Genomic DNA, 19,918 nt, shown 5'->3' with positions numbered 1-19,918 from the left:
ATCAAGGAAAAACAACAATTGCTATATAAGAATACAAAATTTAAAAAATTGTACGTATATCCAGTTAAAGTTTTTCACAAATATAATGAGAGAACATGTTACAAAGTAAAGAGAAAAATAATATATTACAAAAGACATGAGAAAAAAAAAGAGCTCGTAAAAAGGGATAAAAAAATAAAGCGAAGGAGTGGAGGAGAGGGATTTTCACAATATAGTTGACTTATTCAAAATGTTGATATCATAATAAAATAAACATATTTAAATGAACATAAACTTATTACACACTAAAAAAATTTTTCATTTTACAGTGTTTCAAAAACTTTTTTTTTGAAGTCACAAAATTATTTATTAAACATATCTAAATGGGGACAAAGTAAATTGAATTTTGAGCAGCTACGATACAAAAACGAGTTTTGAACATATTTTTTTTGGGCAATGAATTATTAAAAAAATTAACTTGTGTTGACTTACGGGACAATTGATTGAATGCTTCCAAACACTCTTTTCAAATAATCAGAAGTATGATTTTAAACTACATTTGCAACTCAATTCATGATTTTTATAAAAATAAAGTTGATAAACTACAGAATGACATCATAACCAAAAAAAATATTTTTTTGGAGGCTGCTATCTTTTCTTCGAATACCTTCAATTATACAAATCAATGTTTAAAATAAAAAAAATATGTTTTTAGTTGTATTCTATTTCTATTTATAATATTTACCAGTGACCGGATTTTGTCGTTACCGATATCATCAGACTGGTGGGATACTAATTTAAAAAAAAGTTATATACAAGTGCAAGCGGGGGTTGTAAATTATGATTTTATATAATTATGGGAATAAAAGAGTTGAAATTGAAATAATTTAAGCATATGGTACTAAAAATTATATAAATTGAGGATTTGTTTGAGTGCATATAATATAAATAGATGTAAAATGTACAGTTTTATGAAGTTTTATAGTAAAAATGTATTTGAACTATATGCATTTAAATTTAATTAAAACTATAATAGGGGCGGCTGGTTGGTAGTACCTCCTAAAGCCATGTCCCCAGGTCCGGGGGTAACTAAGTGACTTTCCAGTCTTTCAGAAAATGACCTATTTGAAATTTGTTTTTATTAGTTCATTAAAACACAATTTAAATTCATACAATCGTTTTAATTCAATTTTTAATTTTTTTCAATTTAATATCTTCTATTTTTATAATTATATAAAGCACGACCCTTGCTTGCACTTGTAGGTAACATAAAAAAATTTTAGTCATCCACCAGAATGACGATGTCAGTAAAGACGAAACCAAGTCACTGGTTAAAGTTATAATTAAAAGTGGAATTAAACAATATACGTTTTTATTTTTATTATTATAAAGTAAATGCAGTTCCACCAAGAAATCAGATGGTAATCTTAAAAAATGATTACGTCCACTTTTGTTAAAATTGAGTAAATATTACTTTTAGTTTCTGAAGTTTCTATATTGAAGCAAAGCATCACTAAAATACCACAAAAACAGTCCAAAACTTTCGAGTATATAACTAAAAATGTGGACTGCAATTCGTTTAAACAAAAAGCACAAAGGGAACTATCTGACAGAAAAGTCTCCAAAACAAGTTTTAGTAGTACAACTTACTCCCGAGATCTGGAAAATCAAATTAATAATTTTAATCAAGCACTAACCGAGGGATGCAATTCAACAATGATACCAAAAAACAGTACAAAATATAGAAAACCTTTCCCCATTTTACTTGACAAAGATAAACCTCCTTATGCTCCCAATAAAACGAGAATCTTTACGGATGGTAGCCTGCTCGACGGCAAAGTTCATTAAAAAATGAGCATTTTTGAATGTTAATATACAAATGTTTGAATTAAATAATTTTATTTTTTCAGGTTTTTGTATTGGAGGGTATGTTGTTACGTTTGTACCAGAAAACCAAAACGCAGAAGACATCGCTCTGTTAGGGGATCTGTTAGACAATCCAGGTAAGAAAATAATTCGTCTATACAACAAGGTCCGGTTGCATAGAAAATAAGTTAAAAGCCAAGGTATTTACAATGTTGTCAAAATAGGGGAAACGAATTGCATGAAAAACGCAACTCATCTTTACTTTTCTGTATCCAGGGTTATAAATAGTAAAATTTAGCGTGAAATAGAACATGATCCTCAACTTGTATTTTTGACTTGATTGCTGGTGTAATAAAAAAAATCATGAACAAAGAAATTAAGTTAAGATAAGTCTGGTTTGATTTCTGGTTGAATATTTATGAAATATTGATTTTGAAGGTTGTTTAAACTGCAATATTTCATTGTTTCTGGACTGGTGCCTTAAGCGTTGGATCTTACTTTTATGAAAAAAAAAATCAAAACACGTGTGTCTAAATTCATTTCAACAGAGAAGGAAAACACTTTTGAGAAGGGAGTATGGGAGTCTAGACATTTACAGGGCTTATGATCTGTCATTGGCTGGTTTATGTGGCCACTTTACACACTGCGTAACATTCACCATTCTGTCAATGTTCAAACACTCACATTCTCTCAGCTCTTTCATCTGCTGAATTTTGTGAAGAAAGGGGGTTAAACCTTTAGCAGTGGGTGAGATTCATCCGTTTGAATAAATTCACCTACTAGGCAACGCCTGAAAACAATTTTTCAATTTTTATACTTCTTATACCAGTTAGTTAATTCAGCAATATTTAGGGTATATCCAAATGTCTACAGACAGGCAAGATTTCTTATCCAGGGAGTGGTTTGGATCAACATTTGTTATTTTATCTCTCTTTCGAAACAAATTTAAAAAAAAAACAACCCATTTAAAAAACGCAATTATTAAACATATTTTTTGTGCGCTCTTAGTGATAAAACTATATAAGCGTATGGATTTTAAAAAAAACAACATCATATTAATATACATGTTCCCTATTGTTTAATCGTATAATCATTAACACTCTTTTAGCCATTGTGTTCAATTTCACTTAAAATTACATGCCCTAGAAAAGTGCATTTGCTTTGTATGGAAAAGTGCTTCCGTTTTCTACTACTTACGCACGTTTCCACCGTACAAAGTCACTCCCCCTACCCGCAGAAAGTGAATTAAACTACAACAATAAAGCGCACAAAGACAAGAACACCTCGCAAAAAAGGACGCTTATAAACCATAATGCAAAGATAAACGCAGAAAAATAAGTAAAGCATTTTGCGGAGCTATCAAACTTTGCTGGCGCGAAAAATGCAATCTGTAGTTTAAATGCTCGTCTCCAGCTGTTTCAACTTCGCAAAAAGTAAAAAGCACCTAACAAAAATGATAAGTTTAAATACATGTATCAGTGTTTATTTCGTGTGTGATGCCAGAATATTTTTATGTGGTGGTAATTTTAAAGTGTTTAAAGCGATTTTCTTTTGTAAAGGTGAGAATTTTCTTAGGCAAGCTAAAGTGAAAAGTGCTTGGTTTCCATCCAAAAGTACGGTGAAATGCCATTATGCGATTTTCCAAGGAATGTTGAACAGTTTAACGTGGGACTTTTCACTATGCAGGAAGGCGACAGAGACATGGAAATGTGGGCGGGGGCAAGACAAACTACCCCCCACTTAGTATTTTCCTAGACATTACCAAACTATTCCAAATTAACTACGTGTATTTTTCATTAGAAAAACACCTTGGATTAAAATAACCATTTGCTTAAAACAAAGAGTTAAAGTCTCTTCTTAAAAAAAATTTCAAAACTATTTTTATCATCATCCCCTACCAGCACTTGATGGTAGATAAACATATTAATAAAAAGACCGATAACGTTTTCGAGACGGGAACATGGAAGTCCAAGCATTTAAAGGGCTTAGGACTTGTCGTTGTCTTTCACTTTCATCATCATCATTTTCTTTCCACACCGAATGGTGCATAGGGCACTGCATTGGTACACCAATTGCAGCTTATCTTGATCATTTTTGTAACGGTTAAGGTAGCAGTCCAGGAATTATGAAATGTTCTGGTGTGAAATGTTCTGGTGTCAGTTAAAAAAACATGTGTTCAGCAGATAACTTAGTTTTTAAAAAGTAATCTTATTCGTGTTAGCTTTCTAGAAAATTTCTTTTTAAGTGTTTAGAAATGTTAATAATTAGTGTATGTTTTAATAATAATTAGATATAAGTTAATACTAGGACATTCATTTAGTATGTTTGTACTATTTTAAGACTAAATAATAATAATAACAAAAACACCATTTAAAAAAAATATTTCATTAACCTAATCGGGAATCGAACCCGAGACCTCTTGCATGGCAAGTAAACGCGCTGACCATTACACCATGTGGCCATTTTACACGCTGTTTAAAATGAATCATTTTGCCCATATTCGATTATCCATATTTCTTCGTTTCTTCCATCTGTTGATTTTTGTTAGTTTTAAGAGCATAAATTCTCTCAAAGTTCTGTTAAGTGCGGGTGGATGGTGGGCATTTGGTTCCCCTTGATGAGAAACTTTTGTAACAGAATTACAATAAGTAAACTCACTTTTTGCTACCATTTGTGTTTACAATATGGTTCGAGGAAGAATAACTATATCCGACATAACTTCTGCATATAATTGACCGAACTTTCAGAACAAAAAGAGTTCGTAAAAAGTTCAATTCAGTTAAAATCGTGGCTTACAATATTGAATGTTTTAAAGAAGAAACTCGTTTATTGACAAAAATAACATCGTTTTTAGTATGAACGAAACCGGTAGGAATACTTACGGTGTTTAAAACGGTTTCCGGGTATGTAGAGGGTGTGTTTCACTGTAGACACTCAATTTTTTCTCCCGTTTTAAAGCAATTCGCCATGACACTACGTTAAATCATGTTTAAACAAGGCGTGTCGTTTATTTATTTATTTATATTTTTTGCACCAGGTTAGGAGGCCCAGTTACAGTAATGAATCACAACTGTTAATTTTTAATTACATTTAATTATTGCATTTCATTAATTTATATTATAGTTACTTTAAACAAATTTTTTTTACAAATTTCTAAAGTATTGTTGGAATATGATTCAATAAGTTTTTTATATTAGAAGGTATGTCGTTCACCTACATTGCTTGAGGTCCCGGGTCCGATTCTTGGAATAGTACAAAATACAGTAGAACTCCGTTAATCCAAATTCCAGTCATCCGGATTGCCGAATATCGGGATCGTTCTCAATAAATAAAAAATAGATGATGTTTTTATAACAAATAAAAAAAGGAGCTGGCGGCCAGTGTGGACATGTTAAAATATGTTTTTTATGTGATTCCAATCGCTGTACAATTTCGAAAGTAATAAAAAGGTGATCTTAGAGTATTTTTTTTTTCTAAAGCGTTATCATAATTTAATATTTAATCCAATTATCCAGTTCACTTATCCGGAAATTTTGAGTTTTACCGTAATGATTTTTGAAAAAATCATGTTTCTGATACGAAAGGCTGATCTTCTTAGCTTCTTGTTACATATAATCTATTTACGCTGCATTTAATGTTCATATGCGGTGATATATCTACTATCGGATGTGAATAGGGCCGCGATTACAAACGCTATCTTAATCGGTATAAAATTGATATTTATGAACCAAAGTGTGAATATTTGTATGAAATTTTAGAGTATCTCTGCCTGTTATATGTATTTTATAATACATAATTTCTTTTTGACTTTGTGGATAAAATTAAGATAAAGGTTAACTTTCCATTGTGATACAGGCTCTGGGGTGAGGTCTGATTATATTGTATTTTTGTAGTTTATTGTTTATACTATTGTATTTTTTATATTATAATTCATATAAAAACGTTTATTTTATTATAAATGCTGTTAATAAATTCTAAAAAGTTTTGTTTTTAAGTAATTGTGAAGTTAAAACATTGTTTTTTAGATGGTAAACTTTTAATATAAAATACAATAAACGTGTATAAATTGGGCATATTTTTACTTGAGGTTTATTTTAAAACAAAGTCAGGACTTTAAGGGTGCATCCCTAAGTCTATTTATTTCTTTTTTTTCCTATTTCATTCTTGTAAAAGCACACAGAACAAAGCCTCAGTATGGCGGAATGTTCTGTCTTTGTGCTACTGAAAGACGGACAGAAATATACGAGTATGGCGGAGTATGATAAAGTGGATCTCTCTAGTATAAAACGAAATTGTATTTATTTTTTATGTTTGTTTGATTCGACTTCAATACAAAAGCGATCTGCTGAACGCGTTATGAAGGAGAAATATTTATATGTATTATTATGTATTTCATTTCATTGGTTGATGGTAGATCGTAAAATATATAAATTCTTTCATGAACTCTCCTGGGCCCGTATTTCAACGGGGAGTAAACGAAATTACCTTCAATTGTCTATAAAGTAAAGTCAAATTATCTGTCTGAACAATTCAGGTTAATTTAAATTTGAAAAATGTTCGAATTCGCATTTTTGTACAGAATATACGATTTCAATATAAGGACATTTAAAGATGGATAAAGATAAATAAATAAGTTAGCTTGTAAATGGCAGCATTCAAAAAGAGCTGTGAGTGCGGCTAGGAATAGAAGGCGCCGCATATGACAGTGTATAGACCGTCCGGAGGTCTGGTGTTTTTTTATTTATTTAACTTTTGTACAAAATGTTATTTGGACATTGGCGGGCTTATTGCCAAATGGCAATTTCTCCCAACCAAGCAATAAAACAATAGTTTTATTTTTATTACTCAAGTTACAGAACATATTCAATAGAAAATAAATATGAAAAAGCTAAAGATAAATATAAATAACCGTATCCGTTTATAAATTACCTTAAATCAAAACTATTACTCAATGGAAAAAAGGAAAAAAGAGGAAAGAGTAAAGGATGAGAGATTGAGGAAGAGAAAGGAGATGTTTCTTCAGACGTGATTTAAACAGAGATAATGTAGTAACATCTATGATGGTGAATGGGAGATGATTCCACAGTCGAGCCCCATGGACACTATATGAATTAAAGAAAAAAGAGGGATTGTAGATGGGTATTAAGAGAGTGCCTTGAGAATGAGAACGAAGTGGTAAACCATGAACTGATAAGCGTTGAAATTTTTCACGCAGGTATATAGGATCGTTAGGACTATGAAATTCATTGAACAGAAGTGAGAGGGAGTGATAGTCTCTACGCTGTCTAATTTTGAGCCATTTCAATTGCCTACGAAAGTCAGAAACGTGGTCATAATTCCTAAGACCGAAAATGTACCTTATACATGTATTCTGAAGTCGTTCAAGTTTGCCGAGTTGCTCACAGATTAAATCAGTCATCTATTTACTCGATGAAAAACACATGCCGCATGCATAACGCTTATCCTCATCTGCGGATGCGAATCATGGAACCGTACTTGGACGCAAAATAGTAAAATACAACAGGTCGAACATGTGTCTCAGAAAAAATTTGGGTGTGCGGTGATTTGACATTGTGAGGAATGAAGAAGTGAAAGAATGGACGTACCAAGCTTCGGTGACAACTGTCATCAATTGGTGGCGATACGGTTGGCTATATACGGCAAATGTCCTTTGAGAACCCTTAACCACAGTGGCCTACTAAGTAGGGATCAGGCTCTCGACGTCTTGGACGTCCGCTGCTGACTACTCGTCAGTAGTTCACGTCAGAACTTCGGGACGTAAACCTGACACGGGAGGATGTCATGACTTGGGTTGACATATGCCAAGAGGCTCTTTAAAAAAAAAAAGTAATAACTAGCAATACAGCCTATGTCATTTTATCGTACCATGATGATTTTTATCATGGTGTTTAATGGGGTTTTTGCATAACAGAATATGTGATGGTAGAGCGATTTGATGAATAGATACTTCAACATATTTTTTAAGTCACTTTCTCGCTGTTACATTCCAAATACTTTGCGAAAAAAACAACCTGACTTATATAAAAAAAAATCCTAACTGAAATCGATAAAATACCTTCACGTAGTATCGTTTACCGCACCCTCAAACTGAGCAGATTTTTATAATTAAAACATAAAAAACAAATATTAAACAACGTCTTTATCGACACTTTTTGTATTATTGAAAACAGTTGTCATATTTGTAAACTGTTCGTCCGAAGACAACAAATAAAACTAGCTGCTAGAAAGGGTTTTTGAATAGTCCTAGCTCAGATAAAAGAAAATTAAAAAAAAAAAAAAACCGTGCGGATACGCAAGTGGTGGATATTTATCGTGTATAAAAAAAATATTGCGTTGGCATACAGGCAGGGAGAAAATACGGAAATACAGACGTCAGACCTTGTATTCTCTTAAAAATTACAAAATATTAATAACCTTACTTAAAAAAATTAAAGACCATTAGCAAAAATATGAAATATAAATAATCATTATCGAAATTGCATTTATCGAAATTCTGTTGCATTAAGGTTAGGTGATCAGACTTAAGCTTAAGTCCAGGACAGCTTGCCCATCACATATCTCACACCGCATCTGAGAATATAAGTCTCCTTGGCGGTGCCCACATACACGGAGAAGTTGCTCGTTTTCGAACGAGAAAAACTACCCGAAGGAACTCTCTGTAATCTAGTAGCCTTAGCATCTTTATGCAAAAATAAGGTAATCCAGAAGAACATAATATGCACTTCATTAGATTGAAAAAAGAGAGATGTGAATTCTTCAGTGACTGGCATTAAATTGATTAGACATGATCCTCGAAATTCTTTTTGAAAGCTACACGATTTGTAAATCTGACAGAATCTATAACAGGGCTACGGATAGTAGCAAGAAGATTTATTCGGTAATCATACATAGGAACAAAAGGACAAGACTACAGGATGTGTTCAGATTATGGATTAAGGAATCAGCAGCAGTACGAAAGGGAATCAATAATATTGAAAACAAATGATAGTTTATTTTGAGTCGATAAATTTTGCAGCTAAAAACCATATAATTATGGCCAGGACCTTAACCTTAATAAGCGAACGCGGCATTAGCCAAAAATCACCCATATAGCCCCTTACACTCGCCTAGGATTCTGGTTCTATTTCACACACAGACCAATGTATTTTTTTTATTTTTTTTAAATGTATCTTCTTACTTAGACGGAGAGCGATAATTATTTTGTATTTCCAGCGCTCGATATGGCAATAGATCAAGATCGGTTTCATGTAAAAGACCAGCTCGGATATCCCAGAAGTCTGGAGATAGTGGTTTTGTTGCAGTGGACAGTCTTCCTTCACATTCTTACTCCGATACTGAACTCAGGTAACACTGGAACATACAGTACCATGTAAAAAAGTATACAAAAATTGGTTTCTACTTATTGAATAAGTAACGGATTTTTTTTTAAATATAACATGATGTCAAATTATTTTTATTTTAAAAGGTAAACGTGCACAGAAAATATAAAAGGAAAAATAATAAAACCCATTAAACCGTGAAACCGGCTCGTCTTCAGGTTTCTTATTTTTCCTTTAAAAAGTAAAAAGTAAGAGAAATTATATAAATAAAAAATTTAATATAAACATTATTAAGGACTAAAAGCATACGTATTTTTTTCCAAAAAATATTTACAAAAAATTTAATAGATTTCTGTTAATAGAACAAAATAATCAATATAAAGCCTTGTTACATATTAGCCATTAAATTATATTTTTCTTCAACATTTTCTTATTCTGTAAAAACTATTATTTACTATTGCTTTCATTTATTAGTAAATGAGCTATGTAAGGCATTCCAATAACGAAGAGTATTATAATTATTATGTTTCTATTGCGCACTCTTTAATCAATATAAAAAAAAAATTGCAAAGCAGAGGAAAAATATTCTTGAGATAAGCCCTGTTATCACTTGACTTTCATTTAGATCTCAAAAATGTTTTCCCTGTCGTTTGCAATAAATTTGAACTTTTTTTCGTTTAAATTAGCCATGCATAGTGAAAAAGCACGAAGTAACAACTACAATAAATGAATTAATAAAAATATTCCTTAAAACCACTTTAATAATTTTTAAGGTACAACGATGAAGCTCCACGTTTTAACAGAGGACGCAATCTTCGATCTTCTCAGCTATCACGGTACAGTGATACTGTTGCTGCTGCAGGGCCTTCTAGGCACTACCCTTCACTAATGCACAACATTAGGGGTGGGACGAGAGGGGCAACAGGGAGACCGGTACATCAACCACGAGCTCAGAGATCTTATAGTCAAGCTCCACCTAGAATGCATGGTAAGTATGAATTAAAAAATATGATGTTGTTAGCTTCATGTTTATGTGATTATCACGGATTATTAAGATTCTTGTCAAATTTGAAAGGGAATATCTATTCAATAAATACGGATTAAAAAAAAAATAAGCATTGTTATGTCTTGCTATAAAGCAATAAGTACAATAAAAATAATACAATATCTGCAGGTTGCTGGGGGCAATAACAAATGCTATCTTCATCAGCACATACCAAAACGGGATACATAACTTCTTTATTATCTCTATCTACCTCGGTATTCTCTTCCGACATGATGTTATCTCTGATGTAATATGATCAAATTCAACCAAAGAGTAAGGCTGAAATTTTAATCCGCGTCCCTTACCAAATAAAAATTTAAAATACTTCTCATTCATATTTTAAACAAGCTTCTGTGATAAAAAGCAGCCACTTTAAAACTATTCATTTTTTAAATTAATCTCAAACTATAACAAAAAGTGTTATCCTAAACATAATTTTCATACGACATTTGAAAGTTTTTAAGTTGGTATAGCTAACATTTCAAATATCGTCCTCATACAAGAGAATGTGACGAAGTGCATTTTTTGATGAATGACTATCTGACATCTTACTAGCCTAATACATATTGGCCTGGAAAAAATGACCAAGTGATTTTTAACTTAGAAGCATAAGATTATATCTATCAACCAACGTATTACAAAACCAGCTCTATAGAGATCTCGATACGGGTTCTTGAAATGATCGAAGACAATATAGGATTTTTTTTAAATTAAATTTGTTTTTTGAAGTGACAATATGTTTAAAGCTAGATGCTGCAATATGCCAATAAGGCAGCTCTAGCCACATTTTTTCCGCATCTAGCAGCTCGTTTTCAAAACTGACAGTTACGTCAAAATTTGATTCTTCTTCAAAGTTTATTTATTTTCTTTCGTATTTCAAATAGCCTTTTATGAAAAATGTCTTGTTAATGCCTAGACTTCGAAATTTCCTATTCTTAAATCGTATTCATTTCAGTTTTTCTTTACCGATGTTTATTAATGCAAACATGTGTACTTTATATTTAAATGACCGTTTATGAGTTCCAGCAGTTTTAAATTGATGTTTTTTGAAACTCATAAATTGCAATATTAATAATCCAGGAGTTAGACTTATTTGACTAAATCAAATTGGAAAAATTATGCCCGAGCCAGTAGTAACCCTTGTGGTACTCCTTTAGCAACTCCATCACCACGAGCTACGTCACTTGAGCGACGCCAGAAGAGAAGTTCTTCTGAAGCCAGAACCAATGCAGATTTAGATGCTCGAACAGCTGCTCGTACTCCTGTTCTCTTCAACAAGTATGCAGTGGATCCTGAATACGCCGGTCCAAAAGGTAAACATAAAGTTTTAAACAATTCACCGTTATTTTGTAAAATTTTAGTTTATCAGTTTTCACGCGTTACTCAATAAGATTTTTTTTGTTACTAATGTTAGTAAATGCTGCAATTTTATGATCAGATTTGCGGGGATTTTGCAAAATTTTGTCTCGCACACAGTATACGTTTTCAAGACTCAAAACAGAAGTAAAAGGTCGGGGTCTAGGTTCATTTCCAACTGATCCTGTTCTTTAAAACGTTTGCACTCACGTCCATATCAACTGGTTCTACGGTCATCACTCAATCTACGAATATTGAACGGAGAACAAAAGTGTTGTCTTACCGCATTGGTTTAATTCTTGTTCGCGAAATACGCCTCAACCACGAAAACTCGATGAGCTTCTGTGCACGACTTATAATTAATAAAAGGTCCACAACACTCTCGCTTTGAATAATATCCCAATCACTCCGTTGCCTCTACTTTAACCAAAGACAGCACGATTTAAAGTGTGAAATCTACCAGCGGACACATTGTATTTTATTAAAAGATGAATAGTTTTTTGAACCAAAATGTTTCTAGAATCTTTATGTCCAGGTTATAAATGATTGATTTGACCATTTTTGCCAACGATTCAATCAAATTTAATTAAATTATAATAAAATAAATAAATCAAGTTTGTTTTTTACCACTAATTTTTTATTATTTTTTTTTCCACCGACCGGTTTCAAAGCAAACAAGCTTCTTCGTCAAGGTTTACGTAACTAATGAATTGATTATTTTTTATTTTTATCATGTTCACTAAATACTACACGTGGACCCAATAAATCAAGTCGTTTTTTCCTTACATGGGTGGTAATTTGAATAATACTATTTTTGACAACTATTTTCGAATAATAATAAAAAATTAGTGGTTAAAAAAAAAATGTTTTATTTATTTTATTATAATGAATAACCACAAAGTTAGTACTTCAAATATAAACTTTATATGAATTAAATTAATTTATCGTACAAATCATAGTACGAATACAAACTAATAATACGAACACAGAAAAAAAAACCTTTCTAATTAAATTGTATTTTTACCACATTTTTAAATAAACGCTCACACAGATGACGCGGTTTCGGAAAACTCGTTCGAAAATTGACTGAAAAATCATTTTTATTTTTCAGTAATTATTTTTAAATAACGTTATTTTAACGTTAACTATTTTTTCTTTAGTAAAAGAAAAACAATTTATAGTAACCAAAGATTATATCGTTTAAGGAACCCATGGCTTAGCTAAGTACAACGATTTCTCGTTACAGAACGACCTTTCAATTAATCTAACGATAATTTCTAATCAAAATTTGACTCTATGCGGAATGAAGTCTACGTTTCAAAATCCAATTAATGTTTACTTGATACTTTTAGTTATGGGTTTCTCCTAATATGTACAGGAATATGTATTTCAAAAGGATCTACGTTTGCCAGTAATGAATTCTAAATATATTTATTGAGTAATCTCGAAAATCAATAAATTATTACTCAAAAGCAAAGAGAACCGAACCATTTGTATGTTTATTGGAAGTAATCGAATCTAAGTAAATAAGCTTAAATAAATATTTTGATACTAGTCAGTATTGTTCGTTGTTTATCACTTTGTGAATCTCGCAGTTTCTGAGTTAATTATTTGCTCAGTAAGTAGTAAGTTGACAAAGCTTTGTTTTCTTAGCATTAAATCATCCCAATATGGATAAGAAATAATATTAAAACTGTGTTTTTGGTTCGAGAAAGCTTTCGCAAGTATTAAAGCTCTCGTAGTGTGAGGTAAAAGTATCGGTTAAAACAAAATGAAAAAAGAAACACTATTGCACTGTTAATTATGTATTAATTTATGTAAATAAAACGTAAACGGTGAGATAATTAAACATAATAAAAACGGGAGTTGTATGCTCAGTTTCGATAAGTAATACAAAGATCGAACGTTTCTAATAAGATTACAAATCAATTATCTTTAAAAAAAAATTCTATTGGGTTGGAGAGATTCAAACATCCAAAAAAAATTTAGGCATATATAAAAAATTTCATAGTCAAGTTCAAAATAATATCTTGGGTTAAAAAAATTTAAAAATGAACTGAAAAAAACTTTTATGAATCTATCTTATCTGTCTGATTTTTTATCGTTTTTTTTTAATTTTTTGCATTAACTGAAATAAAAACTACGAAATTATAAAGAGAAATTACATTATTTTATTTCATCTGCTTTAAACATAATCGAGAAATACTATTAATTAACGACAGCATATGTGTTGTGTACGACCAAAGAATACGTAGTATTCATAATAAAAAAACAGATGGCAGAAAAATTAAGTTTTTAGCCCATCAATTATTAAAATGTTAACTAAAATCAATGAAAAATAATTAAATTCACATTTACTGACTACCAAGTAGGATCCGGAATTTTCATTAAATAGAACACAAAATCGGTGCTTAGTGCTGCATCTTGTGTATACATTTTGCTAACGAAAATGGTTGGAAATATTTGAAGAAAGGAAAGGAACACAGAAATGGACCTACCTTTGATAAGATGAAGATGTCTTTCAATTTTAGATACTGGATAATGAAATTCACTATAAATTATGTATCGACTTATGAAAACTTTTACAAGACGCGCGGCGAATCCAATATTTTTTATGCATTATTTTATGTAATGTCGAAATACTTTTTGTTTTGTTCCAAATCCTAATGTTCTATTTTTGGTATTTCTTGTATCCTGATGTAAGGTAGGTACCATAAGGATTGGTCAAGGAAAGGCTAGAAAAAAAAGGTAGTTGGCCAGGAATAATATCGATAAATACTGTTTTATGCTAAACACATATCTATCAATGGCTAAAATGATGTTTGAAAAAAATATTTCTAAAATGATTATAATAAATATTTTAATTTTTATCCGAGCTTGGAGAGCCGGCAATAAAAAAGGCGCGTAGAGACGCGTGCCTTCGTACGCGCTTTACGCATCGAGGTCAAATATTCTAAACGATTTTAGATTTCGTGCACTTGGAGTTTTCGTATTTAAAAAAATAAATAATAATCACATGTCAAAAAAAAAATATGTAATTTTATTAATAAACTTCGCTTAAATAAAATGTGCGTTTTGATTCAAACTGACAAGAATATCAAAATAAGTATCAGCCATCAGTTTTCTCCGAAAACCAACTAAAACGTAATTAACCTTATGAAAAATTATAATAATTGCAAAAACTAGCTTTTTTGCAGTATTAAGTTTCAATACTGCATTTTAACTAAAACAGTTTTGGAAAATTTTTGTCTACAGTAACTGATGCTAATTTATTTATTGAATTTTTTGTGATATTTATCATCATCATAGCCTTATGATGAAATTGAAAAAAAAAAAGTTCTTATCAATATCATTGCGATTTATTTGTTCAAAATGTTTTTTGCGTTTCTCCCGAATGTGATTTTTTTTTAGTTAAGGCGTTTGAGGGATTGCACGGCAGCATTAGAGTGTCAATTAAAAAAAACTGTACCTAATGTTTAAGGTTCTAATTCAATTTTGAGATATCTGTCTTATTTATGCTGCTTTAATTAATCACTCATTATACAACTTGACAAGCGAAGATATTTTTGCAGGTAGAAGCGGCCGAAATATCTACGATCCTGAAGATATGGACAGCGGAGACGAAATGGTTGTACTCCGCAGTAAATCTCTTCCGAGGCATAAAAGAAACGACTTCTATATTGAAGACGATATACCGCACTACTCCAGAGAAGCGGCAAGAGAAAGAAGTCCGAGATTCAACGCAAGTCCACGATTCGAGAGAAGCGCTATTTCCAAAGGATCTAAAGACGACATGGATCTTTCAAGAGGAAGAGAAGAACACACCAGAAGCGCCGCAGATTTCAGAAACGTTAGAGATCCAAGACAAGGGAGAGATTTTAAATTTCGACATAGTTTGGAGGTTGAAGATGCCAGGAACAGATACAGAGATGTAGGTTTCAAAATTTAAAATTTAACGTTATGATAACATGTTTCAATAAAAATCAGACTAATATTTTGAGTATATCCAAATAATTATCCAGTATATGCACCTTGTTCTCATTTCCTAGCAGGACAGTGAAGGAATGCAGTGTTTGTTCCAAATTGGGACCACGTCCATATTTCCCAGATCCCTCATCTAAGTTTTTGTTACAGTGTGTAAAATGATCACTTAATCCAGCCAGTGACAGGCCATAATCCTCGTCAATGCCCATAACCTTTATGAATTACTCTTCTCAACTTCACAAAAATTAACAGGTGAAAGAATCGAAGAAATTCGGATGCTCAAATATAGGCAGAATGATAAAGGTTTCACTGTGTGTAAAGTAGTCACTTAAACCAGCCAATGACAGGTCGTAAGCCCTGTAAATACCTAGACTTCCATATTTTCTACCCTAAAATGTTCTCCATTTCTGTTGTTATATGTTAATCTTAATAGCTCCCCAGGGCTGGTATTCCGAACGCGTTTACAGCGCGCTATAATGCGTATTTAGTACGTAAAAACGCGCTATACCGCGCTATGATTTCGTTTAGAATACTAGCCCAGGATGTGAAGTCAAGTTCATTTCTTTAAATATTTGGACTTACTCAAAACATCTTTACCCAATATTGTTCACATTTATCATTTCATCTCACTCTGTCATCTTATCCCTCTCACCTTTCAGTCTATTCTTCAGCAGTTGGATGACCGCGGGCTGAGGGATATGAGGGACAGGAACGGCAGACCTCGCCGCTCCAGGGATCGGTACGAGAGAGAAAGCGACGACGATAATGACGCTAGTCCCTACGACGAGGAGCCGGAGCACTATATAAGCGAGACGGAGATAGCGGCCCAGCGCGCGGCAAGGCAGAGGAAGAGAGAGAGAGAACACGGTAAGCATAAAAGAACACGGTGTAGGTCGTGGTCCCGTGGCTTATGTCATGGAATCACAGATTAAAGGTCCAAGGTTCGAACATCGGACTGCTCTAGAGCTTGATTTCCTTTTTCAAATAAAAAGTTATTTTTAGCTGGTTGAAAACGGCGCCAAAATTTTGATGTTTGTGTGAATCATAAGAACGCATTTTTTTTTTTTTAAAGACGCGTGAACGGTGAATATTTCTGGGTGAATAAAAAAATACAACAAAGTTTTGAGTATGTCCAAATGTTTGCAGAGAGGCTGGATTTCCTTCCTTGGGAGTTATTTATATTAAAATTTGTTGCAATCGCGACGGAAAATATTTTAAAGAAGGGAATATGTAAGTTTTACAGGGCTTATGACCTGTCATTGGCTGGTTTTGTATAATAATCCACGGCAGCCTGCGTGGTGTAGTGGTCAAGACGCTTGACTCACACACGGAAGGTTCCGGGTTCGATTCCCGGTGAGAACACAAAAATTAAAAATGTAATTTTTTTCAAGCCTGGGTATACCGTGATGTAATTAACCACTGTAATTGGGTCTTCTGGCCTGTTGTGGTGCAAAAAAAATGATATTGATATATTAAATGCCTAGACTTCCATATTCCCTACTCAAAAATGTTTTCCCTATTTGCCGCAACAAAATGAGATAATTATGATACATTTTATAAAGCTTGTTAATACCTAGACATGCATATTTAAAAAAGTTTTTCATCACTGTTGAAATATCAATATTGATTGGACATTTTCAAACATTTAGTCATACTCAAAATATTAATATTTGATGACCGACATTAAATTATGTATTTTGTTATTTATTTTGTTTGATTAGGCTGACGTACAAGAGGTTACACCTGCCACAGATACCTAAAGTCAATTTAGCATTTTTCTTCTTGTCAAAATAGAGGCATCACTTTTTATCCGGTTTAGTTCCTTAAGCGCGTTAACGCGCTCTCCGTTTCCGTGCTCGGAGGGCTGGCTATACAATGCACGTAGATACGCGTGTCTTTGTACACGTTTTACGCGTCGAGGTAAAGTATTCCGAACGATTTTAGATTTCGTAAACTCGAAGCATCTGGCTCGAAAAAACACCAAGACACAAGATTTTTTTAAATTACCGACACGACAGCGATTTGAATGAGAGTTTTTAAAAGTGCCTGAAATTTGGTGCCCTGCTGGGAACTGCCATGGTAATATTATATAATAACACAGAACAGGTGACAAAAAAAATCTGAATAGGTACCAAAAAACACTCTTTTACAATTTCAATAAAGGTCGTTAGTTCTTCTCTCTAAATTCCTAAAATTTTTTCGCAACCAATACCAGCTTTTTTTCCATTATATTTAATCCTCGGCTAATCTTTTTGTCCAGCAAAAATATGATGTGAAGTTCATACTCCGTTTAACTGGTCATAATATTATGTATAGCTTGTTTTCATTTAAACTTAATAAATGTATCTTTACCTTGTAGTACACTGGTATATAATATACTTATGTAATATACCTTACTCGAAAATTGCCCATTATAATACATCTGTTGTATGGTTTTGTATGATGTTAATGTCTAATGGTGTTCATGTTTAGCTCCTAGCGCGAGGATAATGTCTCCCATGGGAATATCTGTCCACCGACAAGCCAAGTATATGGATGAGTACGACACAGATGCTTATGAAGATGGATATTATCAGCCTAAGAATCAAGTGAGAATGTATTAAGTATTACTTTTAATAATTGACACAGAAAGTTTCATAAAACACATAATTTTTCAACAAATAAAATTGGTAAGTAAATTTAGTTGACAAAAAATATTTTTTTAAATATGTGATACCTAAGAATCTTAGCCGAAATCATTATTTAGTATGTTATTTTGAAGTTGATATGATTTATATCGATTTTCGTTTTCGAAATCGGCGCCATAATATGGTTCGAAAAAAAATATTTATTTTCTGATTTTGAATTAACAACACTACGTAAATACTAATAAGTAAAACAGTAGGTATATGAATAATAAAAAAAATACACTGGTCAATCGTGTAAACAGATTCACCTTTGGGTTTTTAAAAAAAATAAATTTATGGTTGCGGACATTAAATTATTTTTTTCAAACAGAAAACGTGGGCTGACAATGGATTATGCAGCAAACAATTTATTAAAGATGTACTTAGACCACAAAAAATCAACATGTAATAACACTGACTAACCCAGTGTTGAGAGTTTCTTCTTGTCGGCAGTCAGCTCACTCAATCAAGGAAATTTGTGACCAGGAACACTGCAGGCACACCAATTTCGTCTGGAGGCTGCGGATGATGATGAACGGCAATGAAGGATGAAATGTTTGCGGCATTGTGTGAGTTTAGGCGAAGTTATAATAACTTTCACGGCGAAAATAGTGAAAAACTTTTGGCAATTCAAAAAGCCATGCGTAGCATTCAGTCAAAATAGCGAAAAAGAAAGCGCGGGCCAAGCAGTTTAGCCAAACCAAAAATGTTCGGTCAGGCGTAGCAACCTCACAAAAACCAAAATTTGCCAGTATCTACTTACATATGATTATTCTGGCTAAAATAGAACGAAATAAATGACCGGCTCAACCACATACCTTACACAAATGTATCTGTTAGAGTGCATAAAATATTATATATCTTTAATTTTATATCTTGAGAACACAGCTAAAAATAATAATGAAATATTCCCCTAGTGTAAATTATTATGTTCCAAAAAGTAAAACAACTTTAGTTCAGAGGCATTCTCTATGCTAGGTCAAAGGATCTTCAATTTACTGGATCAGGTGACAAAAGAGTCTAAATCTTTTTCAAAAAAATATTCTGGTTAGAGTAATTGTTTTTTTAAAAATAAAAATAGATCTCTGTGATAGAATGTATAATAAATGGTGAATGACTAATGTTTAGATATAGATGTTGAAGGTAAAATAAAAAATATATAAACTATTGTAATATATGATAATATAATTAGTATGATGCATATAAATTTTATATTTATTTATTAACGTTCAAAGGTCGTTTCCATAGGTTATAAACAATTTACAAATATTGTTCAAAATGGTATATATATATATATATATATATAAATAACAAATGGAAACATAAGTAACTCAATTATTATTCATACAGTTTTAAGAATATTTTGTTTTTAAGTTTGATAAAGTTACAGCAAATACACCTATTTTTTGGTCATCGAGTTCATTATTGTTCCTGAGAGAGTGAATTCTCGAGAACAAATAATTAATGTGCGAATTTGACAGCGAAATCTCTGAGACACCACCTCATCTTTATTTAAAAAAGGTAAAGCACAGATCGTCAAACTTTTTTAGAAAATAAATATCTCGGGACCATTGTCGATGTATTTAGCAATGTCTCATCAATGCCAGAGGAGGTGTCGCGATCCCGTGAGCAAATGTTTTTGGCATTTTATCAAGCTCATAAAGATGATTCGAACTACCATA

General features: G+C 32.2%; 1 protein-coding gene across 1 annotated transcript in view; it reads left to right on the top strand.

Moving 5' to 3' along the window:
- The window catches only part of LOC148275108 (uncharacterized), a 40,320-nt gene extending 21,926 nt beyond the window's left edge, over positions 1-18,394 (top strand). Inside the window, exons 4-10 of the mRNA XM_088236130.1 lie at positions 1,890-1,982; positions 9,079-9,210; positions 9,959-10,173; positions 11,388-11,543; positions 15,159-15,517; positions 16,230-16,437; positions 18,043-18,394. Of these exons, the coding sequence (XP_088092256.1) occupies positions 1,890-1,982; positions 9,079-9,210; positions 9,959-10,173; positions 11,388-11,543; positions 15,159-15,517; positions 16,230-16,437; positions 18,043-18,173 (1,294 nt within the window). The 3' untranslated portion in view covers positions 18,174-18,394. The remainder of the gene's footprint in view (positions 1-1,889; positions 1,983-9,078; positions 9,211-9,958; positions 10,174-11,387; positions 11,544-15,158; positions 15,518-16,229; positions 16,438-18,042) is intronic.
- The last annotated feature ends 1,524 nt before the right edge of the window (positions 18,395-19,918 follow it).

Source organism: Micrasema longulum, unplaced genomic scaffold (genome assembly GCF_059751315.1).
Source record: "Micrasema longulum isolate JH-2025_06_02 unplaced genomic scaffold, ASM5975131v1 h1tg001510l, whole genome shotgun sequence".
In the NCBI taxonomy this organism is placed as follows: domain Eukaryota; kingdom Metazoa; phylum Arthropoda; class Insecta; order Trichoptera; family Brachycentridae; genus Micrasema; species Micrasema longulum.
The sequence above is the reverse complement of the archived record's forward strand: the minus strand, read 5'-3'. Positions and strand labels throughout refer to the sequence as shown.